Here is a 26,785-nt window from a genome sequence, read left to right on the forward strand (position 1 = left end):
CCGGGGGAGAGACGCACACACGACGGGGGGAGAGACACACACACGACGGGGGGAGAGACACACACACGACGGGGGGAGAGACACACACACGACGGGGGGAGAGACACACACACGACGGGGGGGGAGACACACACGACGGGGGGGGAGACACACACGACGGGGGGGGAGACACACACGACGGGGGGGGAGACACACACACACGACGGGGGAGAGACACACACACGACGGGGGGAGACACACACACGACGGGGGGAGACACACACACACGACGGGGGGAGACACACACACACGACGGGGGGAGACACACACACACGACGGGGGGAGACACACACACACGACGGGGGGAGACACACACACGACCGGGGGAGACACACACACGACCGGGGGAGACACACACGACGGGCGCTGAGCACCCCAGCACGGCCGGAGGAGAGGCTTAAAGCCGCCGGGGAGAACAGGACGCCTCCCTCCAGCGCGTTCTCTTTTCACGAGCATGCCTCCGACGGAAATACTGCTCCACCGGGCCGACCCTGGGCCCTGCAGGCAGAGGGTGAAGCACCATGGGGTGCCACGGCAGGGAGGCTGAGCCCGCAGCACCCAGCCCTGCCAGCGAAGCCACGGGGCAAAGATGGGCACTAAGGGGTCCCAGCTCTCAGTGCAGTCAGCACTGGCGGTACGAGAACCAAAGTTTCCTTTTAATGCTTGTGTCTTACCTTTATTAAAGGTGTTACAGAACAATAGCCAGAGCATGCCAGTTTGCTAGCAAAGGAGGTTAACAGTAGTAGAGAACAAAAGAGGATAACTTATTGACAACAGGTTTCTCTATTTCTTTCATTGTTGTTGTCAGACAGTGATGCTGATTAAACAGTGAGAAATTACCCCTGGAGGATACCAAAAACATTTCTTCTCCAAGTGATCCCAAGCTTCTGCTTCACAAACTCTGGAAAACTGTTTGGAAAGGTTAAGATATCACTGTCTCTTCAGGAACTTTCTTCCTTTTTGGATAGCTGTCCACAAAGCTTACAGACAAAACAGGAAATCATCAAACATCAGTAAACTTGCATTTTCACAGTAACACTGGGGGGAAAAAAAAGTCTGTATCTTGCTCAAAAGGGATGAAATGTAACCGAACAACCTACAGCTGTAGGTCTGATTCTTTAAAACACATTCTAGTTTCCAGCTTACAGTAGAACCAGTCCAAAAAGACAGAAGTCAGCTTACTTGGCTTCAGAGGACCTTACACAGTGAGTGAGGCAAATGTTACTAGGGCTGCATTTCAAAAATAGAGTGAAGAAGTTTTACTCATCCACCATACCTTTTATTTTCTAGTATCAGTAGGTGACCATCTTTAAGGGAGTTGAGGGATAAGAATTGAGGAATATACCAGCTGCACTTTACAGATTAACAGCCACAGAAATAAAAAGCAACTATACAATCTCAGGGTTTCACAAAACTAGTTTCATTTGTAACACTTGACGCAACAAGATTAACTGCAACAAGTGAAGAGAGCTACATCTGTAAAGTGCTATTTTGTTAAAAGTGGCTGAAAAAAGCACATCTACAACAGATTTGGGTACTTGGTGGTGAGATTGTCGATGTCCTCTAAGTATTTCATTTCAAGCTCTGTGTTTTTTGATGAAATTGATGAGCCCATTTGTTGAGCTATCATGAGATGTCACTGGAGCATCTGACTCCAGTTCAGGCTCAATTTTCTTGGCAAGTTGTTTTCCAAGCTCAACTCTGCGTTTATAAAAGCAGGAAAAGAAAGAAAAAGCAATATTAGTGCTAACAACTTACAGTATTTCTATAAGCCATTGATATTAAAAATAGAAGCCAGTAAAAAGTCACTTCCCAGTGAACACTATGATGTTTCACTCCTCAGAATTACTGTTGAAGTATTCAACTCAGTGCCATCCATGAAAAACTGGAGTTCTCATTGCTCCTTAGCTGAGCAGACAGCTCAGATTACAGGATCTCTAAGTGAACATTTTGTTTTCAAAGTCAAGCAGAGTCTTTTCACCTCAGTATTCACTAGTGTTCTGCAGCCTGCCCCAGTGCAGAATGCACTCAGCTGGCTCCTGTTCACTGTTGAACATGACAGTGCTCAGAACACTGATTTGTGACACCCAAACCATGACCAGCTGAGCTACAGCCCGGAAGCACCTCCACACCCACCCAGGAGTTTCAGCCCCACTGTCTAAGAACCTAGGATATTCCAACAGCTGCAAGAAACGAGGCTGGTTCTACAGCATCCCCACCTTCCAGTTTTGGATGCCATTCTGGAATTTCATGTGTGGCAGTAAAAGCTGTACTTACTCCTACTGCACTCCTGATTTCACAGTTTATAGCAGGCATCAGCTTGTACTAGACTGTCTCCCATTTTCAGGTTCTGCTACAGTATTTGGTTATAGAACACGCTGTGGTAGCACAGCACCAAAGAATGCATACAGAGACAAAGGCAGCTTAGTGTAAACTGATAATCTACACCTGCAGAGCAAGCTCTTCTGAACAGCCCCTCACAGCATAGGCAGGCTGCACCTACATTTCCCAATCCCTCTACCTAAGCCTACATACAGTATGTGTTTACAGTTCATATTACTGCAGATGAAAGAACCTGATTAGCTCCTGACTAAATTTTTAAATGACACAGAGACAGACTCCTCCAAGCTGCTGTTGCACACATGGAGCTCCAGCACAGATGCAGCCTGCATGAAACTATGGGTTGCTGCACACACAGACCTCTGCCAGGAATGTTGTCTCTCCAGCACAGGAAAATTAACAGGTAATCAATCTTCTGCTCATCAGATGCCATTCAAACTGCCTACTAATCTAGAGGTAAAATAATTCTTTTTTCCACACTATATGGAAAACATTTTCCTTCCTAATTCTCAGAGCATGAGTTCAGCCTGCTTGACTGTTTTCCTCACTACTGCATCTTTTTTACATTCATAGTATTTTTCTAAATTCAGAGGTCCTTAGCCAAAATTGTTATCTGCAAGTCATTATGCATTATAGCATGGCAACCTATCCCCAGAAAATCTGTTTTCATTTATAACTATCCCATAATCATGTGCTCCAAGTATAAAACCCTTTTGATTGTCTTTAACTCATTATAGATTCAAGAATCTGTCAAGAAGTATACAAGAAACAAACCAAGGAAACTTACCCCCACTGGTCATAACTGTTAATGTCCCAGACAACTCCTTGAACAAATATCTTGTGCTCATACATGGCTATAAGCAGAAAGATTTATCAATACACTTGATCACAAAGTCTTCATTAGAATTCATAGATGAGAAATGTATTTACTCACCAATGATGGCTCCCAGGGTGAAGGGGTTGAGTTTTGTAAACATGATGGAATTGGTTGGTCGATTTCCCTCAAAGACCTTTCAAAGCAAGACATATCTTGTCACCCAGTATGTTGTAAAATGTACATCAGAAACTTACAGGTTTTATCTTCCTTACTGTCCACACTGGACTATTTGCATTAGAAGCAAATACAAAGTCCTGAAAGCTTTAAAGGCCTTCAACCACAAAATTGTACCATTCCTACTTTTTTTTTTTTTACAAACACAGCGGAAAATGTGTCTCCAAGCACCATTGCTGGCTACTGTGGGCTACAATAAGTAGCCCAAAAGTCACTAGCCCAGGGCAGTGCTGAGCTAGCCCATGCACCCTGGAATGCCTCCAAGGCTTCAGAGCCAAAATGCTGCTCACAGCCTGTTCCAAGTGCCCTGCCAAGGTCCCATGGTGCCACCCCACCCCAGCTGCCCTCCCAGCACCCCATCCCATCCCAGCCCTGACGGCCACAGCACCCCTGAGCCCCAGGCACCTTGTGGGGAAGGAGCTTCTCCAGAGCCTCTCCGCTCAGCCCAGCCGCCTGGAGCTCCTTGCGAGCCTCATCAGCCGTCTTCCCTTTCATCAAGGCCTCAGTCTGAGCAAGGAAGTTGGCCAAAAGGATCTAGCATGCAGAAATAAGCACAAGTTACCATTTGCATAGCTGGAATACTGGTACCTGGTGCTTGAACCCATACTAAGACCTACTCTAGACTTACAAGTCAGTTTTAGCACTGTGGCAGCAAAATCCGTATCAGTTTTAGCTATTGCCTCTTACCTCAGAGTGCACGTTCCCCCCGTATAATCAACAATTTTCTCATTCTACACCATCTCATGGAAAGCCAGGTGCAAATACTAGTCAAAGGTAACCAACTAAGATATATTTACTCATCTGTATGCAGGAAAATCCCCATAGATTACCATACACCAATCCCTACCAGTGCAGTGCAAGGTTCTAACTTATTGCGCCCTATCTAATGTTAACCTGCAAATTTATCTGTGGTTTTGTCCTACCTGAAGACAACAAGTTTTTTTACAGTCAAATGAAACCTTTTTCCCCTTCTTTTGTGAAGTCATACTTAAAATTTTCACTTGTATTTGGTCTTACTTGACAAAAGATTATTATTACACAATTCAAATAGCACTTGTAATCTGAAATCATGACAAGAGTGAAATTCAGCAACTAAAGATACTTTTTGTGAAGTACGCAGTAAATATTTAACCTGAACATGTTTCCACTCTTGGAAGTTAAGAAAAATCTTAGTTCATTGAAAATCCCGAGTCAGATGATAAACTAAAAACTGAACAGGTTATGAACATCTGTGTAGAAGGCCATCACCCCAGCCATACCATTACATTCACCAAATTTTGTTCTAGAATTTAATTCTTGAAAGCTTCCTCAGAGATGGTGCCATATCAAGTCTGAGAATTTGCTTCTTCCTACTCTCCAAGAACTACATTCCTTAAAATTCTTCAAGGAATTTTAAATACTTAATTGGTCAACTCTTTCCAGCTTCAGTAGGCCCACAGGAAACACCACCAGCTGCCTCAAGAGCTGTCACTGCAACTGCTTCAAGAATGAATATACTACTGCATTACATATTATATATAACTTGCAATTATAATCTAGATATTTTTAAATCTGTTGTGAATGTTGACAGAGCTTTTGTGTATCATTTCAAAGGAGCATTTAGAAATATCACATACTGCAATACCAAGTAAGCTTCAGTGCCTTGAGCCACAAGAAATATGGTGCCTTGACAAAGAACTTACCTTGTGATGCAAGCCATTTCTGATGGGGTGCTGGGTCTGCACTGGGATCAGGAAGTCACATGGAATCATGCGAGTTCCTGTAAAAAAAAAAAAAACGGGTAAATAACTCTGCATCAGGTAAGTCTTAGAAAACCTTCACTTCTCACCCCATTTTTAGAGCTGCTGGCAGATTCAGTCATTTTTACAAGCTTTATAGGAGAGCATTATTATTTGCAGGAGGGGAACTAACAATACAGCTCAGTAGTTTCAGCTTTGTTTGACCTCCTTATTATAGTTAATATTGTAGTTAAAACCTGCATCTTGTAGCCTTCATAAGCTGCTAATTAAAAACCCCATAGCAATGTGATGCTAGGTTGTATAGAGGTTGGACTCCTATCTAAGTACAAACTCTGCAGACTCCTGCAGCTCTGTAGCCATTCAGACTTCAATTCCAGAACAAGGTATTTAACCAAGTTTGTTTACCTTGGTGAATGAGCTGGTAGAAAGCATGCTGCCCATTGGTGCCAGGCTCTCCCCACACAATCGGGCCAGTGCTGTAGTCCACACGAGAGCCTTTCTTGGTAATGTATTTGCCATTAGACTCCATATCACCCTAAAGAAGGGAAGGGCAGGATCACTCGGTATCAGTTTCCATACATACTTCAACTACAATAAATAGGGCTTGTTTATAGAAATTTTTCTAAGCATGAGGGATACAGCTGATTAATTTATGGACATCAAGATAACAGACATATGAGGAAAAGGTCTTTAGGTGAGGAAATAAGCTGATATCAATCTTGGCACCAGTCTCTTGAGGCAATTGATGACATGCATGAAGTGACTGCAGTTTTATCTCACACATGCATTCAGGATGCTGAACCAGGGCAGAATGTTATCTGCACTTGGCTGGAAGCCGTGCTGTGCTGAGCCCTACCTGCTGGAAGTAGGCAGCGAAGCGGTGCATGTACTGGTCATAGGGCAGCAGGGCGTGGGTCTCACAGCCATAGCAGTTGACGTACCACACCCCCAGCATGGCCAGCAGCACAGGCACGTTCTTCTCCAGGGGGGCAGTGTGGAAGTGATTGTCCTGCACGACACAAAGTTACACTTCTGACAAAGCAACTGCCACCCCTCCCAACGCCTACATTGTTTTTATTATTGTGTTGATCCAGCGTGAGCTTCCCACAAACTGTCATTTTAACATCACTGAGGAGGATGTGGGGAGCTGAACTTTAGAAATCAACCTGCCTTCCATTTCCTTACTAACCACTCTTAAAGAGGAACAAATCCAAAATGGGCATCCCAACTCACCATCCAGTGGGCTCCTGCAAGCAGACTCTCAAAGTTGTCAAAACCTAACAATGGAAAGAAGTCAGTTTGTATTTACTATTGCAATTCAAACTTGATTTTTCTTACAGAGACAACTGTGAAACAGTTCTGATTCCTTGTATGCAGCAAGGTTCCCAACTACTACTCAAGTTTAAAGCTGCACTTAGACTTCTCTTGGATTTTGCATGCCATAAGCCAGACATTCACTTATGCTTAAAGCCCAGACTTCAGAGCAAGTCCATCTTCATGAACAGTAAGTCAAAAACCTTTGCCTAAAATCCCCATTCAGGCAGAATGAGCAACTAGAAGGAAAACAGAGGCCTTTAACACAGAGCCTACTTTTGAGCCCACTAAGTTTTTAGCAAGTCTGAACACTTAATCACAGCTAGTGGGAAACATCTGCCAAAAAAACAGGGCAAGGCTAGCACAGCAGGGATTTCTGCACTGGTGTAAAGAGAAAGATCTAATAAGATATTCTCAAAGAAAAAGGCTACCCCTCCCCTCCCTGTTCTCTCTTAACAATTCACCTGAGCTTTCTTTGCTTTGTAGTTAGGGTATTTAAACCTCCATTCACTTTCCCAAATGAATAGTTTCACTAAAGCTAGTCTTTCTTGAAAAAGCAGAAATCCTGATTCATACATAGCAATTGGGAGGTGAAGTGTTTGGACTCAAAGCAGCAGCTCTACCTATGGTCAGAGGCCAGCTGTGGGAATTGAGGGGTCTAAGAGGAAGAAGTGGAGTTAGGCTGGCATATCAGCAGTCAGCACCAAATCTGTCTGACAGCAGCAATGAACAGTTTATTGCAGATGAAACAGTAAGTGCCAGAGTTGTTTATTTTGCTCTTATAATAGGTTTTTCTACACATGAAAACACCTATTCATAATTCCAAAAAACACTAAACCCAATGCTATTCTTCTAACCCCATTCTAAGGGAATTCTAGCTTTTGCCTAGAAAAATAAATGACATTATAGTTTCAGATTTTAAACATCTGAAAGCAGTGATGAGGGAACAAATGTAATCATCAGGCCCTACAGCCTAGACAAAGTAGTAGGAACAACAGGAATTAACAGCAGACAGACACAGCTAACAATGCTAAACAGAGCTCACATGCAGAACCAGAGACAGAACTTTGGTGTTAGTGTGTGTATACTTACAGATACTAAATACCCTACTTCAAGTTTAACAATGTCAGATGCAAGGTCTGATTTTCAACACTGACACAGCTTTACATAAATCAGGCACTTCTGGCTACGTGACTAAAGCAATGCAATTTGACTATTTGTCCCCAGGTATGGGGCAATTTCCAAAACTGTATCTGCAGTACTAAAATTTCCATTACATTGCAGATCATTTTTTTAGCACCCACATCCAACCACTCAGAGCAGGCAGGTAAATAGTATTTGCCCCAAATCTGATTCACTATCCACAATTGTTAATGCACTCCATAGTTACATTCTTGAAGCAAACAGGACAATTCTTGGCATGGTGACATCACAGGAACACCTACCAATATGCAGGGCAATGGAGAGCCCAATGGCAGACCACAGGGAGTAGCGACCACCAACCCACTGCAAACAAGAGATGGTTGAGATAGAGAAGTGCAAGGCTTTTATATTCAAACTATTAGAAAACAGCAATATGTGTTTAAACTGTTGCCAGCAAAATCAATACTCTTTCTGGTGATAGTTCACTATGTATATTTGGCATAGTCAAGGGAACCTGCACTTTACAGTGCACCTTAATGAATGCCTTTTCTGAGAGTCTGAAGTTGTCCTACTTGTCCAATTTTTATAACATCTGTTAAGTAAATAGCTCGACTCCAGTTAACTTCCAAATCCTGAATTTGTAGCCTGTATAACTGCTTCCATAATATCACTCCTCTACAGGGAAAGCCTGCTTCAGCAAAATTCTGACTCCTGGGAAAGGTAACATTCCAAATAACTTCTGAACAGCAGCTCATTTGTCAGGCAATTAGTCAATGAGACATACCAACCTGTTTCTAATTAAGTATAAGGACCAAGACTAAGGGCAGTATACTTAAAATATGCATCTGCTAGAAAATCTCCAATCAGGCTCCCATTTCTGATGTCTGACCTTTACCAGGCCTAGGTTATATACCATAGACACCAACAGGCAAATGTCACAGCTTATAATAACTACATTGCATACAGCAATAAGCCAAGACTATCTCCTGTTACTCAAAGCTGATTAGACAGCCAAGAACATGGAAGACTCCTCTTCAGACATTTGACTGGAAGATTTTAACAGAATGGGCAGGAGTTCTCAATTTGCCTTTAGTTAGGGGTTTTCAGGTATTTCAGTGCAATGAATACAACTCCTACAATTTAGGAATTGCTGATTTAGAAACTGCTTTTGCAGTTTCAAGACATCTAGTTGGAATCCTCTTACTTGCGTCAGAAAAACAGTTAACATCTACCACATAATATCAGACATTTACTTACATCCCAAAACTCAAACATGTTCTCTGGGTCAATTCCAAAGTCTTTAACTTTAGGCTAAAATAAACATGAAAAAACACCATCAGTGAAACCAACAGTCATAAAAAGCTTTACACCAAGCAAGCAAATACAAGTTCAATTTTAATTAAATAAACAGTCCTACAATTACATCTATTTTAAAAATGCATAGCATCCATCACAAAAATTGCCTTTTCTTTTCCAGAAATAACTATCACTGCTCACTATTAAAAATCAATGACATACATTCATTTTCTGATGAATCTAAGTGGCCATATAGTTAAAGCTGGACTGACACTCAGTTTGCATTTACCAGAACCATAATGTCAATCCCTGACACCCTGCCAGTGACTGCAGTGTTCTTCTAGTTACTGCCAGTCTCTCTACTTCATACTTTTGCATGAAGCACCACATCACAGTGTGCTCATCATAAGCATTTTTAAACTGCCTGCACCATTTCAGCTTTTACCTGGAGCTCCGAGTAACATTTGCTTATGTAACTGCATTCACACACAGCTTAGGCAATTAGAGGTAACACTCATTAATAACAAGTCATTTCAAGCACAAGAGCTCTTGATTTCAAAGTTAAAGCTCTAGCAGAAGAAGCACACATCTATAATCAAAGTCCAGTCTTAGTATAGGTCAATACTCTAGAAGTGTTTCAGTCACTCTGAGTAGGAAAAAAAGGCTTCTGTTCAAGAGGAATGCTAAAATTTGGTATTCAAGCATCTTAAAAGACAGGCTTCCTTGCTAGATTTTAAGGTAAGGCTGCCTTTAAAGGTACATAGGAAAAATTAACTAGATTGACTATACTTACAGCATTGGTAGACAAGGCAACAAAATGCTTGGCCACAGCTGAAGGCTTAATAAAAATAAACACATAGTTAGATCTAGAATGTTAACTACTTTCATTTCTAGTTATAAAGCTGATCTGCTACCATTTAAACAAAATGCTGTTGACTATTAGCAGTTGTTATTAATTTGAAATAATCTTATTCACATTCAGTGTGGGATTTGGCAGCCTACCCAAAGAGAACTCTGATGATATTCCCATCAAGCCCTCCAGCAGCATTCCCTCCAGAGGGCACACCCTCTCCCTCAGTGTGTTACCAGCCTGGTCACCACCACCACGGCTCTGGAGCAAAAGGAGCTCCATGTACACCCACCACCCTTCCAGCCAGGGACAAAAAAGCAAGACAAGTGGAATTACTGATAAATGTCAAACTCCAGAGTCAGACTTCAGTCTTTCAGAAGGTGTTCTGATAAAGAAGAGTTGTCTGAACAGTAGTGTATGGGGGAATTTCAAAGCCCAGCTTTCAAACTAAGTACAGCTACCCTGACTGGAACAGGTTACAGACCATCGTAATCACCTGAACAGGCAGTATCTGCTTTTTTCCTTTAAGAGTTCGAAAGAGGAGAGAATGAGCCAAATACAAGGTTTCTATTCATAGCACAGCCATCTGCCATAAAAATGTCAGTGTATTGTTCCAACCATAGCTTCATTTCTGGTTTTTAAAGATTTGGCAATAATTTAAAGGTAGCACCACACACACTATTCTTATTTTTTCATTACTAGTAGTTCTACCAAATTATTGGTTAGCTCTAAGGCAAACACTATTACTTAACAGGCGAGATTTGGAGGAACAATGCATGAGAACCATTTATAATGAAAAACTAGTGGGTTATCACTTTGATTGGACAAAATAGTCATTACAAAGCACTGAAACGATCTAAGTACATCATTTGCTAAGCTTATGTTTGGGCTATTACTGGCTCTGCTCCAAAGCACCCAGAATGACCAGGAAGAAATTGCACAACAAAAAGTGCTGCATTCTGTTACTTCAGCTACACATCTCAGACTTACATCATTAGCAGCACGCAGGAACCACTCTTTGGCTGTTTCTGCATTGGTGATGGTTTCCTGTGTGGTAAAAGTCTGCACAGTGGAAAACAAGCAAATAAGTAAAACAGTGATCTTAACATGGAAAGAACTTTAGGTTACTAAAGCATCACATGTTCAGATAATCAGAGCAGAGTGATTCTAGATGTTCATAATACACAGCTGCTGCCAGATTACAGGAAAAAAAGCAAGCTTATTAATCCAGTAAACACTAATATTGCTAGATTTGCCCATCTAGTTTTAAACTAGTCTGTATCTGAAATTGGAATAATTATTCCCCATCTCCTGCCTTCCCATTCCCCAAACTCTTTGGCAAAACCTTGAGACTAAAGTCTTCTACTTTCGTCTTTTGCTAAAAAATTAAAGTTTTACTGTTCAACTAAAAACAAACTAATTGAACATCTAAACAGGATAACCCAGCTGGACTGTCCTGTTGTTCTTCAATTCCTACTTTTTCATGGAAGAGCACTCATTTCTGCCAAGACTCTTGTCATAATCTTTCTTTTGCTGATTAGAGGAAAACATTTTCCTGCTTTATGAAGTGTGCACAGAAGTTCAGTCATGCAGTTTCACAAGTATCTACAACCATTCTGATTTACTCAGCCATTAAAATTTAGCTTTTAGGGTGAACACTAGATTCATCCTACTCTCATCCATCTCCAGAAATACTTCATTATGAAACATAAGCCTGTTATGGAAATAAAAAAATGCCATTCATCCTCTTCCAAATATATCCAATTATCTAACTACAATCTGGCAAACAAACTCAAGTGTTACTTTTTCAATTTGGCAGTTTTCGAAGCCTTTGAACCGTGATCCCTGGACTCAATTATTCCAAGTGACCATCAGTATTACTTTGTGCAGTTTCCTCATTACTCCATAAGCTGTTGCTCGGCTGCAGCAGTGCCAAGATAAGATAATGAGCACTGTGCAGAGCACGGCCGGCACTGCACACACATTCATTTGTTGCAGATTTTCTCCAACAGCAGAAAGGTTCTACTGTGCTTCACAAATGAAGGCGACGCAAGTTACGTAACCGTGAAGATTGTCTCCACCTCTTTCCTCTGCTCAGACAGAAGCACTCCTCAGAGGGAGAGGGCTGCTGGCAATTACTGCTTACAGAGTAAGTTCTTAGCAAGGCAAGACTTAAAGGCAGCTATTCAGTCTGTAGTCAGAAATAGGTGTCATGAAGTACCAGCAGACTATCTTTACCTCTTTAAGCAAAGCAGCTTAGCATTTATAGTGCTCAAGGAACTCAGCATTTACGTTATTTAGGTGAAGGTATTGTGACTACTCTATAAAATGGAGATTCTTAAAGTACATGCAATTCATTAATGCAAAAAACCAGAACATTTAACAAGTACGCTGTACTTAAAGTAAAGGATCAAAAGTTCTTTAGGAATGAAATAATATCCAGAATTTTAAAGAAATAACTACATTGGATCCTACATTCCGCCTACAGAGAACTGCAGGAAAAACTTTTGTGAATAAAGCTAAAACTTGCATTGACTGAGAAAAACCCCAGACAACATGAAATTGTTAGTGTATCTTATTTATGTTAAGTAGTTCTCAGCATTCGACTTACAGATCCCCAGGTATTTCAGCAGCAACACAACCTTGTATTGCAAGTTTAGAAAGAATCACAACAGGCGTGTTTAGAAATAACCCACACTGGAAGTCCCTGATCTAGATATTCCTGTGGACAGCCCTCTCTTCTGACTGAACTCTTTGTCAGAAGAGCAAGCCAAGGCAGTGCTTGTATCAGACATACCTTTGATGCAATGATGAAGAGAGTAGTGTCTGGTTTGAGTTCAGCCAGGGTTTTGGCTATATGAGTACCATCAATGTTGGATACAAACCAGACACGAGGGCCTCCCTTGGAATACGGTTTCAGGGCTTCAGTTACCATCAGAGGGCCCTGGATAGAAGCCACAATTAGATTTTATCCTCACTGTAAGCATGTACACAGAGATGGGCAGGGTGTATAGAAGTCAGAGGCTTACCAAGTCAGAGCCACCAATCCCAATATTGACCACATCAGTGATTGCCTTTCCAGTGTAGCCTTTCCATTCACCACTACGGACCCTCTGTGGCAAAAAAAAAAAAACCCACACAAAAACAAGACACACAATTACTATTTTGTACTTACACTAAAGCTACTGATGCAAATCCAGGACTAGGAAACAGTTGCCAAAGACAGCTTTCAAGCCTCTAGACCCTAAGGCCTACACACTCAGAGCTACCTTCTTAACCAAACATTGCATTATTCAATCTGAATAATGCACCTGCACCTGGAATTGAAGATTGAATAATCTGTTCCAATCACAAAAGCAATCTTTCTGGTATCAAGAATACTTCCAAGTACATTCCCCAATTCTAAAGCAATTTTTCTACATAGCACTTAGTTATGCTGATACTTGCTCTCCTTCACTACAAGTATCTAACCTTTCCACTTTTCCAAACAGAATATCCATTTTTAGTAGCAGTATTTCTGTACTCCATAGATGATATTGCCACAGTCTTAAAATGCCATCTGCTAAGTCGACTGAAAACAGCATCGTTGCAAAATAATCATGATAAGCAGTTTCTTTGTAAATATTAACAGAGCTGATACATCTACATTGACATGATATTCACAGGTTCTGATAATTGAAACCATAGAGCAAACACGAGGACGGCATGAGTGAAAACTCTTGTTTTGCACTACCAAAACCTTAATCAGCTAGAAATTCTACAGTGCCAGACATCACAGAATTTCCACGGCCATTAAATTCTCACAGCACATGAAGAAAGTACCAAATTCACACCAACTGGTGTCAGTTATTGTGGTTTTGGCATTTATCATTAAGAACAGAACAGAATGCAAGCTCATTCTGTATAGGTTAGAAGTATGAGTTGGCAGTGAAACAGGGCACTACCACCTAGTTAAGACAACAGCAGCCAAGCAGATCCAGGTCCTCACAGCCTTGTTTAAACTGCATTAAAACTACCCATGTGAGTATTCTGAAAACAGAATAGAATCAAAGTAATTTGACCTAAAACCAGAAGGTCCTTAAACTATTTAACTAGAGCATAATCAAATTGCAATTGAGCTGAGAACTTCTACCTCTGTCCTGATTTTACACAAATGTTAAGAGGCAGTTTCTACCTGGTGCAGCCAATTAGTTGAAAAATTAGCAAGAAATAAAGTAATATTTGAATGGTACTTAATGATTTACAAGACTTCCAAAGTACACACAGGATTACTGCTGAAAGAACAAAATCTAGGGAGCCCATTAAAGAAAAACCCAATTGGAAATAGGGAGAGAAAAGTGAATCAATAAAGCCAGCTCCAACTCCATGCTTAAGCCAGAACTATTGTAAACCTCAAAGGACATAATTCATGTGAACCAGTCTACAACCAACATTTCACAATCCACATGTAAGAACCTGGCTGGGTATAAAACAAAGACATAAAAAATAAGCTGTGGTGGTACTATACCTGGCAGAAGTGTTTCATTTTGTCCAACACTTTGTTTACTTCTGGAACAACATCCTTCCCATCCACAAGGATTGGCACATTGGAGCGATTTCTCAGAGCAATGTGAAGCACAGCTCGGTTCTGAAACAAAGGGAAAAAAATCAAGAGGAGGCTCCTTCCAAGTAACACCCCAGGGCCTCGGATGCCTCATCCAGAAGGCAGTACATTCATCAGCATTTAAAAATCCTTTAGATTATCTGGGATTAGTAGAGCAGTATTTTCAGTGTGTGTGCATACACTCAGTGGCTACCTCAATCACCCTCTCACTTCACCAACTCAGTGGAGGGGGCTTAGAACAGCACAATATGCAAACTAATAGTTTACTTGGGAAAAAAAGGCTCAAAATCCCTTTAAAAGCATTTAGAGATTGAGGTTCAGAATTCAGCAATATTCATGACCCAGTGATCTTTATTTTGGCATGCTTTAGGTATTCAAGAATGAAATTGTTTCTTACTTATGACAATACTAAATCAATTACAACAAGCAGCTGAAGTTATTTTCTCAGGCATCTTCTCAATTATCCTGAGTACTCAATTTAATATAGGGAGAGAAATAATTTAAACATTTGACAACAAAGGATACAATAGCCACTTCCCTCTATCCACTGCCCACAATTAAATGCTGCTTGAACACTTACACACCAAATATACATAGTAGTTGTGCTATAAGAAAAAAAATCTCTTGGCATGCATGATTTATGTCACTTCTCCACAGTTGCACATAAGTCAAAGCACTGAAACCTGCCCTGTGGTTCGGCTGTTTAAGAGCTTAACAGTTTTAATCCAGAATGAAGGCATTAGTCAATTCTAATGAACAAATTAAAAAATTAGTCTGCTCTACCTCATTGTTCCACAATGAGAGGCACTGTGAGACAAAGACAACACAAACAATATGAACTGTCAAGTTATGATTTAAACACCAAAAGCCAATTCAAAAATCATTGAGTTTGTGGTTACTGACTTGGAATACAAAAAACCTCTTTCACTTACTAATTAAAGTATACCCACTCAAATTTGGGGTGAACAGAGGATTTTTTTTGCAGCACTCAGCCCTCGAATGGTATTTGGTACGTAATGCTCGCTATCAGGCTTGAAGGATGCTTTGTCTAATCAAGAGGAGGCATACTTGACCTGATCTCCATGGTTAAGCAGTAATATTCTCCAAACACCATGCAGGCTATGAAGACTGTCCCCATGATAAGTGGTGAGATGAGTTACCTTCTAATGCTCTTTGCACCATATCAAGCTCAAAGTTTTTACTTGTCTGGGACAAACACCTGGCAGTGACACACATGGGTGCACTATCCACATAAGCACACACAATGCAGCCAATGCCTGCAGCACCAAATACAGACAAGCCTAAAATACTTCAGACAAATCTCCAAAGAATGTTCTAAAGCAGATCAAGAGTAGTGGACAAGTCAGTTCTTGCCATCAAGAAGCTCCCCCATGTCTTACTGCTTTAGGTTTATTCATGCTGTTTGACAGCATCCTGCTTAACATCTGACAATTTCACATTGTCTAGATGCTCCTATTCCAGAGCCAAACCAACCTGATTTTATATTCTATACAAACAGAAAGATTAGGCAAACCCTATCTAAGTCAACTTCTGAATTGGAAGGAAGTAACTGAGAAACAGCCTGATAAGAAAAGAGGTGGTTCTAGACTTTCAAGATACCTGAAGTGGTATCAAGACAGTAGGAAAAGAGGGAGCTAGCAGCAGAAACTGAACACATCAGAATTTGATATTGCATATAGAAGGGTGCAATTTTCACAAAAAGCACCTGAGACTTCAACTGCTGCACCTACTCTCAATACACAATGAAGAACAACTCCATAATATACAGTCAGAGATGGGTTAACCCTGTAATAATTTGTGTTACATGAGGCTACCAAAAAGCAGTATCAGACAAAGCAACCCTCCAGACATATTTAAGACTCCTTACCTTCTTTCCCTGCTTTCTTTTTTCAGTAGCTACATCTGTGAATTGAAGGCATTAATACAGAAGGAACAGGAACCAGTTCTCCAGAGAAACTATTTGTTTCTGTCTGTGCCTTTTCACAAACATGAATCATTCACAAACAATACAATGTCCAACTGCTTAGCTACTTTAAGCAAACAGCTTGTGCAATAAAAAAATCAGTCAATAGACAAGTCAAAGGAAATACCAGTTTCTCTGAATTTGCTTCAAACATACTAAGTAGCCTTAATTTTTAATGCAGACTAATTAAACCCGCTGTACTGTTGAGTTCCCAGTTTTCATCCTATTTTTAATATCAGAAAAAGTACAGTTGGCTTTCTGTATGTTTTAGTAAAGATTTAACCATAACTAGAACCTTCAGATTTACAGAAAGAGGAAGGTACTTATCCTCTTACTGAAATACATGGCTAATTTCCCAAGACTGTTTATAATCTTGACTTTTAAATGTATCCAAAGACACAGCCCAAAGGAGAAGGTCTGACAATCCTCCTTTCACACCCTTTAGACAGTTTACTTAGCTTTATGAACACTAGGCAAAAGCATGTAAGGGTTATCTGGAATGCAATACTCTGTTCCATGTCCTTTGCAAGGTCTAAAACATCTTCCTCTCCACGAAACAGGGAAAAAGAAAATACCACCAAAATCTCTAAAATAAGATGCACTGAAGGAAGGAGGTTTTCTTAGTAAGAGCTGTAAAATTGTCTCTCAAAGTAGCACAGCAAACACCACAATCACTTAGGATTTCAAAGAAGCATTTAAAGTAAGTTTTTTCAGACTTTGCTTACACAGGTGCATAAACATCCATAATACACAGGCACAACTAAAGTGGAAAGAACCATGGACAGAAATAGCCTTACCTCAGTGAAGTTGATCTTCTCTCCACTAAACATGCGCTCTCTGGCACTTTCCACACCCCTTGACTTTGCCTGAGAAAGGTAAATATAGATTCCTCTTAAAATAGTGGAAGTCAGCACACATTACAGAGGTCCAGCTACATTAAAGAATATGAATATTTAACACTAGACAGGGAAACAAATTATGATAGATTAGAAGACCCACTAGATTCTAGGTAAAAAATTGTTTTTCTTTTTCAAAGTACATTTTTATGCAGATATGCATTGAAAAATGGCTTTGTAACTCAGGGCTAGATGATAATGCAAGAATTTGAATCCTGCCAAGATTTGTAAACAGATGCCTTTTAACTTGTAAGTTAGCTAATGTTTATAAACAGTGCTAGAGTAGTGAGTTGCAAGTAAAAGCTATTTTGTTTATTAATGCAAGATTTTAAATAGTTACCAGTTCCATCAGCATTTTCATCACTTCTTCTGTAACAAGGTTCTTGGAGTAATCCAGTAAGATATCCCCATGGTCAGTATTCAGGGTCAAGCTGTCAAAACCAACAGGTTGTTTAATTGCACATTCCTGAGGGGTGACTGCTTTAAGCAAGACAATGGTAACTCTGCTATAGATTACAAAATAATGGGAATCCTAATTAGACTAAGTTAGTAAAGAAGATGTGAGTGACCAATTTGCCCAACAAGTTTCATAAAATGACTGCTGTTTTTTATTGAAAACCATGCTTTTCAACAATCTGAATTACAGTGTCTGCTTTCTGCTTGTGAAAACTCTGATACAATGAAGTATATTTGATACATAGTTGGACCATCACATACTGTTTCCACCAGCATTCTCTAACAATAATCAGCTTTTTCCTAAGGCATTGTAAGTAAAGAGCTTTTCACATTCTTCTACTGCTGGAAAATTAAGCCATCTTCCTATAGGTCCTGTCATTCTTTCATACAGAGTCTTGAACGAGTCTGCTATAAAAATCTATACAACATAATGAACAGAAACATTGTCAACTACTATGCAAAATTAAACCCCATTTGTGCATGGTTTAGTCTCATAGTCCTTATTAATTCAGTGAAGGTCTCCAAATTATCAAACAAGTGATCTGCAAGCTACAGCCTAACCCATCAGAACACAGGCACCTGAAGGTTCACATCTGAGAGGAAACACAAATGGTAGCCCAGCAGAAACCAAGCGAGCCCATTTGTATTTACTACCTTTGTATCTATGTGATAGGTTCTATAGTTCCTCTAGTCCTTTACAATATTTTTTACCAATTTCTTCTTTGCAATAATTTCCAATCAAATTGATACAGTTATTCTAACTGAAGAGCTGAATTCTCTAAGTCAGCCTTTGATGAAAGCACATCTTGCTCTCCCTGTTGCTCCACACACACCCTCCACAGGAAATTGCAGCCATCTACATTCTCAGTGTTTCTGCCTTGTTCACTGTCTCCCTTTCTTTCTCAATACCTGAGCACAGAAACATGCTCTGTTACATTTTAGCCACCACATACACCAGAGACTTCACAGGGACACACCACTGCATAACTGCTATTCATACATAACATGGCAGAGCAGGCAAGATTCTTCAAAGGAAGAATGGAGCTGAACTCACAATAACAGTAATGACCAGCAAGGCCTTAACATTTCAGTGGTTTCACTTACTGTTAACTTCATTAACTGTTCATTAACACTGACATCCTTTTTATGGTCTTAAAGTATAAGCATGAATAAGGAAAGGAAGGTGTCTTCAAGCACAGTCTTAGAACCATGTTTCTTTAGTAAGTGAGAACACAAGCAAGGAAAAGCAGTATCAGTGCTGTTCACCATGCTTCTCTTCAGCAGGCTGCCAACAGTAATCCTGAAACCCTGACCACCCAGCACCAGGATCCCTGGAATATGGCTAGCTAGTGGAAGGACTGGTTTGGCTCACCTACCACAATTGTTACTCAGATACAGCACAGAGGAAAAAAAAGAACAAGTCTTTGATATTTGATGCAATTTATTTAAAGACACCTCAGACTTGAACACATTTCACTAATGATACAGCAAGACCATCACCATACTAACACTTCTTCAGTTTAGAGAAGTAGAGCTCTTGAAATTCTCCTTCCACATTAAACTGCAGCTGATAGCCTCTCCCAGTGTTCTACTCCACAAAGAAAAGGATTTCATGTTTATTTAAAGTGTCTTCCACCTACAATTCATTATTTTATATATATTGATGAAAAATCAATCTCATTAGACCTAGAAGAGAAAATATCTCACAAAACTATGGCTGGATTCAAGCCACTGCTCATTTGAAGGAACTGCAGAAATCTGCTACCCAAGACTTTTCAGGCAAAACCGAATCAAGTAATGGCTACCAGATTTAACTTCCCACGCACAAGGTGGAGCACACAGTGTACAATGTAATTCTGTGTTAAGCCCTTATAGCAAGAAATCCATCCCCCCTTGGTCTAAGCAGAAGGCCCAAGCCCTGCAGCTGAGCTGAGTTCTGCCCAAGTACCCGCGCTGCTCTGCAATGCAGCAGCTCGTGGCAGTGCTGCTGGGGGGACAGGAGCCTTGTCACGTAGGCCACAGCCACTTCAGAGTGATGCAGCCCTTACCCTGCAGCATCTCAATGATTTCACCTCCCACCACGTTTTCCATTTACACTGGAGGCTCTTATCCTTGACAATGGACAAGCCAGTCAGCAGGAGTGTCATTCTAGCACTTTCTATCTGCATCAGGGCTACCTTTGTCAGCACTCAGGTATCTCTAACCTGTTGAGTATTATGATGGCTGCATCATATCTGTTCCAACCCTTTCAAAACCAGCAGTTTCCAGTGAACAACCCACGTTGATAAGAACTCCTGTTCCTATCAGGCCTTACCACCTTGGGTGGCAAAGAACGCAAAGATCTCTTACAGGTCTACACTCATTATCAGGAAAACAGTACATACAAATTCTGAACTAGGAAAAAAGGAAGAAATAATCTTTTGTATATATATTTGATAGGATGCAGTCAGTGAGTGTAAGGTTCTTCCAATATTATTAAATAGACACTTGTGCCTAGATATAAAATATTCAGATTAAAAGCTATTTACCAGTCTGAAAATACTCCAGAACCAGTATCAGGAAGCACTTTCACCTGGGTAGAGTTTCTCTTTTCCTTCAAAAGGAAGGAAGTCAATGATTTTACAACAACATCTAGAACTAAAACATATTAATAAATCTTGATTTCATGTGAAGGAAGTTGCAAACTACACAGGACCACGTGGCCAAACCTCCAGACTACAGTTTTCAACAGATATTAACTACCATCCTCCTGCTGATCTGGCTCAGAGTGACCAGCACTGGTAAGAGTACCAGCAAAGCTATCAGCTCTGCAATTGTACTTTGCTATGAGGAAGTTCTCCTGGACTAGAATGAGATGGCTTCCCAGGAAACAGGTCTGAAATAATTAAAAGAAAGGATTAAGATAGAAGAAGCAAACTTAAGACACTTCAACTGTTTACTTATGGGCAGCACAAAAGGACAAGAATTAGGGGAGCTATTTGAAATAAATTACTGAGGTTAAGACCATTTCACTAAAAAATACTGGTGAGGAGGAAAGCTTGCAATGAGAATTAAGTCTATTACCGAGGATCTAGCAGATTTAATAAGATATTACTGATCAATTTCTTAAAAATATAACAAGTCCTATTAAAAAGGCCAGGTAATATCAGTACTTGAAAGATTCAGCATACTTTTTCCATCGATTCAAAGGATATTTTATCTCACATACACTGATATGCAAGATTTCATATACAATCTTTAATTACAATGTAAGAATTTTCTAATGAGCTCAAAAGGGATAAAAAATCCCTTTACGCAGGACAGCAATGAAAAGCTTGATGCACGCAACAAGTCTTATCACAACACTCTCGAAGGACAGTTTATCTCTATTACTCAGACTCATTTTAAAACTCAAATCGGGGATGCATCTCATAACATTAGACTTTTCCGACTGCTGCTATAGTACAACAACGTAACCACACACGTTCCTTCTCAGCACAGCCTCCAGCAAACGGAAAATACGTGTCCCACTCTACAAGATGAAGGCACTGAACGTTATCACGATGCCTCCACTTGTTACTGCCTCCTCTACGCGCTGCAAGGCATTTTCTGCAGCAGCGATCGCGCGAGCTGAGGGAGGGCGAACCCTCCTCACCAGCCCCGCTGCCCGCCTCGGGGCAGGCTCGGACGGGCGGAGGGGCTCGGGGGGATGCGCGGCCCCCGGCGATTCTACCGCGGAGCTTCTCGTGACTAAGCACGGCGAGCGAGAGGCTGCGAGTGCCGCCCCACAGTGCGGCTGTGCGAGCGCAGCGGGCGCTGTGCTGCCCGGCACGTACCCCGCTGCAAGGATGAGTCAAGGGCAGGCGGCGCGGCCGCTCCTCGGGGCTGCGAGGGGCTCCCCCCGCCCCCGGCCCGGCCCTCCCGGCACATGTGCCCGGGCCGCCATCGGCCTCGCACCGCCCGGCGCGGCCCCGCCGCGGCGAGCCCAGCACCGCGGGTCGTGCCCCATCCGCTCCGCTGGGCGCTGGGCGCTGCGCGGGGGGGAGCGAGCGGAGCGGGGCCACGCGAGCCCTGCGCGGCGGGCCCGGCCGCACCGCGCCCCTCGCGGCCCCGGGCCTCGTCCGCGGCACCGCCCGGGCCCGCGGCCGCCGCCGCGCTCAGCCGCGGGGCCGCCCGGCCTCACCTGAACTTCTGGAAGCGATCCTTGTCGGCCTCGAAGAGCTGCCGCAGGACGAGCTTGGAGGAGTTGGCCTTGTGCCACTCCACCAGCTTCTTGAAATGGGGGTCGCCAGACAGCGCCATGTCCGCGGGATGAGCAGGGAAGGCGGGATGAGTCGGGCAAGGCAGTAGAGCTCTCGCCGCCGCTTCCGCTTTTATAGCGGCGGCGCGGCCTCCTGCGGCCGCCCCGCCCCGGCCGGGCCCGGCCCCCTCCCATCCCCTCCCTGCGCCGTGGGATTCCCTCCGTGCCGCGCCACACGGGGGAGGAGCGGCCTGCGGGCCCCGGAGCCGGAGCCGGGGCTGAGGCCGGAGCTGGGACCGGGGGCCCGGGGAACGCGCAGCGCTCCCGGTCATACCTCCCGTTTGAGGGAATCGCGGTGTCCCCGTCACGGCGCAGCGCTCCCCGGGGGCCAGTGTCCGCCGCGGCTGTGCAGGGCCGCCGCCCGTGCGGGGGCACGGTGAAAACACCGTCCCTTGTCGGGCTGGTTTTTCCCCGGGCCGGCCCGCGGCCGGTCCTGCGGCAGCGCTCGGTGGCGGCCTCAGCAGCAGCCTGGGACAGGGCTGCGGGACACCCGCTCCGCCACAGCCGCGCCCCGCCGGGGTGCCAGAGCCCTGCCCATGTCCCCGGGTGCCGCATGCCTGCCCGTGTCCCTGCTGCCCTCATCCCTGCCTGCCGCCCCGTCCATCACACCCGGCTGAGCTCTGGGCAGGCCGGGGCACGCAGAGCAGCAGCTGTGCCATCCTTGGGGGCAAGAGCTGTTCTGGGCATAAAGCAGGATGTTGCTTAAGCATGGGTGTGTAAAGGAGTTTGACAAATTCCAGAGATTGCATTCTGCAGCTTAGGGGAGCAAATCCCAGTGAAATCATGTTTTAAATACCTAAGCCCCTTTATGGATCTGGGCCCAAATCAGAGTCACAGAGCATGAACTTGACTCAGAGCACTAAAATCACAGCCCAAGTCTTCAGCTGCAGAATCAGCATCTTGTCTTTGTTGCAAAACAAAAAGCATTCGTAATTGATCCTTAGCAAAAGTCCTTCCATACCTCACTCTTGCTTGTTTCTATGGTTTGCTTTTTCAGACTTAAAATAACTGTTTAATAGACCAAAACATTTTCCTTCAGCAAAATAAATCTTAATCACTTGATATAATCTCAGGTTTTTTCCACATTTTTGGAGGCCACTCTCAGCCTTGCCAGTCATAGGCTTGGACAACTTCTCCGAGACAAAGCTGCTTCTTTCATGCACCCAAATCTACCTGGCCATTTTTTACTACATGTGGTTCCCTGCATGCCTTCATGTAAGGCAGGAAAATAAAATGGCAAAAATTAAACTTCGGAGTTGATTCCACACAGGAGAACACAAGTGCCCAGTAAGTCTTTAACGAGACGTATCATGCACACTGCCATGTCACCTTTACACATTTTCCTTCCTGTCCAAGACCTTTAGGATAAAACCCTGAATAATCACAGACTCCTGTTCAGTCAGAAACTGTAGCCCAGTTGTAACCTGTGATGTAAAGTTCCTTGGCTTAAAAAATATCTCCTATTAGTCACGGGGAGAGAGCAAATACCCTTTTTAAAAATGTTAATTTTACTGATAGCATTTGATATTCAGCCATGAAACACTCCTGACTCACCTGTCAGATTTTTCTCAAATCAGGGGAAGTGGAATTCATTAAAGTGTTCTTACCACATTCCTATCAAATCCAGGGATCTCACACACACATTTTCCCAAGCTCCTCTGCTGTTATTAGCAGTAGGCATTGTTCTCAGAGCACCTTCACCTCTTTCTACTGATCAGCCTGCCATGTTTACACACTGTCACTTCTCCTGCAGGTCCTCCCAGCTATCCTGTTTTTTAATTGATAATGTCTCAATTTTGCACCAACTTTCCCACCTTTATTATTTCAAAACTGGCAATTCCCATCCTGCCTTTCACTGTAAAATTTGGATGGTGTCTGAGCTGTTACTCTCTTCATGTTCAGGATTTCACAGTCAGGTTACAAGACCTGCTAAAAGGTCTTTTGACAATTCCTAAATCCTCATTCGTTACTATACTTCTCTTTTCCGGCCACCTCACTTTTCCACTTTCTTTCCAAACTACAGAGCTACATTAGCTTCTTACTGTTCTGATCACAAGAATTGTTATTATTGAAATAGTTCTTTCCCTTTTCACACAAAATATGAATCCCATGGCCTTGTGCAGCACAGCTGCTCAGCTGTATCTCAGTCCAAGTCTGAATTTCAATTCATTCATTTTTGACTGAGACACGGGTCTCAATTTTGTTTCCCTTTCCCTGTCTTATTTTATCATAGTCCTTTTTGAATTCTCTCAAAGCGCTATTTGAATTATCTCAAAATCCACCGTATCTTAAACCTCGAAGATCTTCAAGTTTATCTGACCCAATCCCAAAGCAGGATTTTGTTAACTTTACATTCCAAGTCTACAAGCATTCTTATGCTTAACTGTATCTGTGCAAGAATTTATAGGTTCAGGTAATCAATCAGGTAATTGATAATCTATTGATTCTAGTTAACAGTAGGGACAAACTGACTGTGACATCACAGCTATAGGTTTGGTAACCTGGCTACCAATTCTGTCTTCTAGGACACTGATTTGTAACCCATTACTAATGTGCCCGCTGCTCACATAATGTATATTCATTCCCTTGTCTTTCTTTGGTAACATTTTATTCTAAGATTTTGAGATATTCTTTCTCATTTCATTAACCTTAAATTATATAAATTGTCTGTCATTCATATTTTCTTTCCTTAGACTGCCTCCTTTGATCCCAGCACTTTCTTACTTCCTATCTTTTTTTCTCTAGAATGCAGAGCGGTCTAGAATTAAAACTATTCCTGCAGCAGACTATACAAATTTTATGACATATGAGGAAGATAAGCAGGCCAAGGTCCTGATTCTAATTCTGAAGGAGCACAGGACAGGGTTTGTCTCTCCATAAGCTGTGCAACAGCTGAGGGACAGCGAGGCCTGTCCCCCGTGAAAGCACCAATTGATTCCATTGTGGAGGCACAAGGAAGGTTTGCACTGGGTGCTCAGCAGGTGAACCAGCTGTTCCTTTGACAGCTGAGAGCTGTCACACTCATTTCCTTCAGGATTAATTTTAAGGCAGCTCTAATGTAGACAGAAGCGATACTATAAAGTCAAGGCAAGCCCTTATCTCATGGAAGGCAGAAAGTGTGAGCACAGTGGTGCTTGAGCTCCTGTAGGATAACCCACTGAAACACATTCCCGTTCCAGAAAAGGCCAAAGGCTACCACAGTGAGGGATGACATCCTTTGGGGCTGAGAAAGGGCATTTCAGTAAAGGATATTCTGTAATTGATGGAGATCAGATAGGGTACAATGGTGGATTTACCATTCCACAAATGCCAGCCTCCTTAACAACAGCTGCACAATGACCTACTTAAAAAAAAAAGACAAGTGAAAATTCCATTTTGGAAGACAGCTGCCTAGAAATTAATATTTCCAAATTAATGTGGAGAGCCTAAATACTACTGCCTCAGGCACTTATGCCAGAAAGGTTAAGTACCACATTTAATAGATAATCTCTATGATTAATTTATCAGAAAGAAGCAAGGGGCTAATTTCCTCTAATTGAAACTTTCTGGCATGATAAAAAATTTTCATATATAATTCCACTTCCATTTAAAACCATTGCACTAACTTATTATATGAAAGCAAACAAAACTACAGTCTTGAATGCTGCTTTCTTCTTCCAGTAATGGAACAAAATACTTCAATGGTCACATAGAAAGTAGTAGAATGGATTCTCCTGAGGACTAACAATAAAAAAGGGATCAAACATTCAAGTCCAGTTCCTGATTTCAAAGACAAAAAAGGACCCAGATCTGCAGAGTGCTTCACAGGCATCAGCTTTTGTTTTTAGCTCTGGAGCACACCTGGCTGGGGAATTCCCACCTGGGGAATTGGGTGGACTAGGGCTCACTGAGAGCACTTCGGAGGGATTGGAGCAGCTGTGGGGCAAAAGCACAACCCGAGGTCAGGAGGCTGTGTCACTGCACTAACTCAGAAATACCTGAGCTGCTGGTCTAGACCTACATTTTTAAGTATTTCTGATAAAGTAAGTGTCCTGCATTTTCAAGGGTGGGATGTTTTGCAAGGAGAGGTAATCTTTTTTTCCAGACTGTGATGTTCAGATACAAACTCCTCTTCAGATGTGACACAGAGAGAGCAAACTTTATGCTAAGCACAGACAGGAAGAAATTGCTCTGAATTTATCTTTGCTTGGTAAATCAGTTAAACATGAGGGGGAAAACAAATGGGTACCTAGCACGTGCAACAGTGAAGGAGACTTGCAAGGGGAAATGTAATACTGGTCTCATACAGAATGGAGAACAGCAGTTACCTGTTTCCTTTGGGCCATGAGGTGATCTGTGTGTGGAAAATGTCACATACAGATGTCTACATTATATCCCTGTTGTCATTTTTGTTCCTGGGCTTGTCTTTTCAGAATACTTTTTAAGTCTTTCTTGGTGGTCAGGAGAGCAATCAGAGGTGATGCTTACTTTGGTTAAGGCTCCCACTGCTGGTTCTGTCTGTGTTGTATTGCTTTTCTATTGGAATTAATTTCTGTATGGAATAATTGTTTGGTTCTAGTAACTGTGTGGTTCATATAGTCCTCATAAAGACTTTTGATTCATTAGATAAAAGAACATTTTGGCATGTCCAGGTTTAGGAAACATGGATATTGGTGGATCCTCTGCAGAGTTCAGCACCTCCAGGACTTTGAATTCACTGTACAGATCCTTGGCACTCCTGACACTTGCTGCAGAGCAGTTCCGTGTGGCAGTGCTGAGAAAGTGAACGTCTGCACGGTTCTCTGACAGATCCTGG

The 26,785-nt window shown here is 42.3% G+C and overlaps 1 protein-coding gene and 1 long non-coding RNA gene across 2 annotated transcripts; one reads left to right on the plus strand and one right to left on the minus strand.

Moving 5' to 3' along the window:
- Positions 1–688: 688 nt before the first annotated feature.
- On the minus strand, positions 689–22,277 carry GPI (glucose-6-phosphate isomerase). The gene is made up of 18 exons (XM_068202477.1): positions 21,874–22,277; positions 17,596–17,686; positions 17,157–17,225; positions 14,280–14,399; positions 12,802–12,885; positions 12,570–12,716; positions 10,763–10,834; positions 9,716–9,760; positions 8,884–8,937; positions 7,929–7,989; positions 6,403–6,446; positions 6,026–6,178; positions 5,575–5,704; positions 5,113–5,189; positions 3,836–3,964; positions 3,314–3,389; positions 3,167–3,233; positions 689–1,740 (listed from the first exon to the last, which is right to left on the minus strand). The coding sequence occupies exons 1-18, from the start codon at positions 22,260–22,262 to the stop codon at positions 1,617–1,619; spliced, it is 1,932 nt and encodes a 643-aa protein (XP_068058578.1). The 5' UTR covers positions 22,263–22,277; the 3' UTR covers positions 689–1,616.
- Positions 22,278–24,245: 1,968 nt separating this feature from the next.
- Positions 24,246–26,061, plus strand: LOC137481035 (uncharacterized). Its single transcript, XR_011003263.1, has 2 exons — positions 24,246–24,562; positions 24,736–26,061. It is a non-coding gene; the product is annotated as an uncharacterized lncRNA (long non-coding RNA).
- The last annotated feature ends 724 nt before the right edge of the window (positions 26,062–26,785 follow it).

Source organism: Anomalospiza imberbis, chromosome 12 (assembly GCF_031753505.1).
Source record: "Anomalospiza imberbis isolate Cuckoo-Finch-1a 21T00152 chromosome 12, ASM3175350v1, whole genome shotgun sequence".
In the NCBI taxonomy this organism is placed as follows: Eukaryota; Metazoa; Chordata; class Aves; order Passeriformes; family Viduidae; genus Anomalospiza; species Anomalospiza imberbis.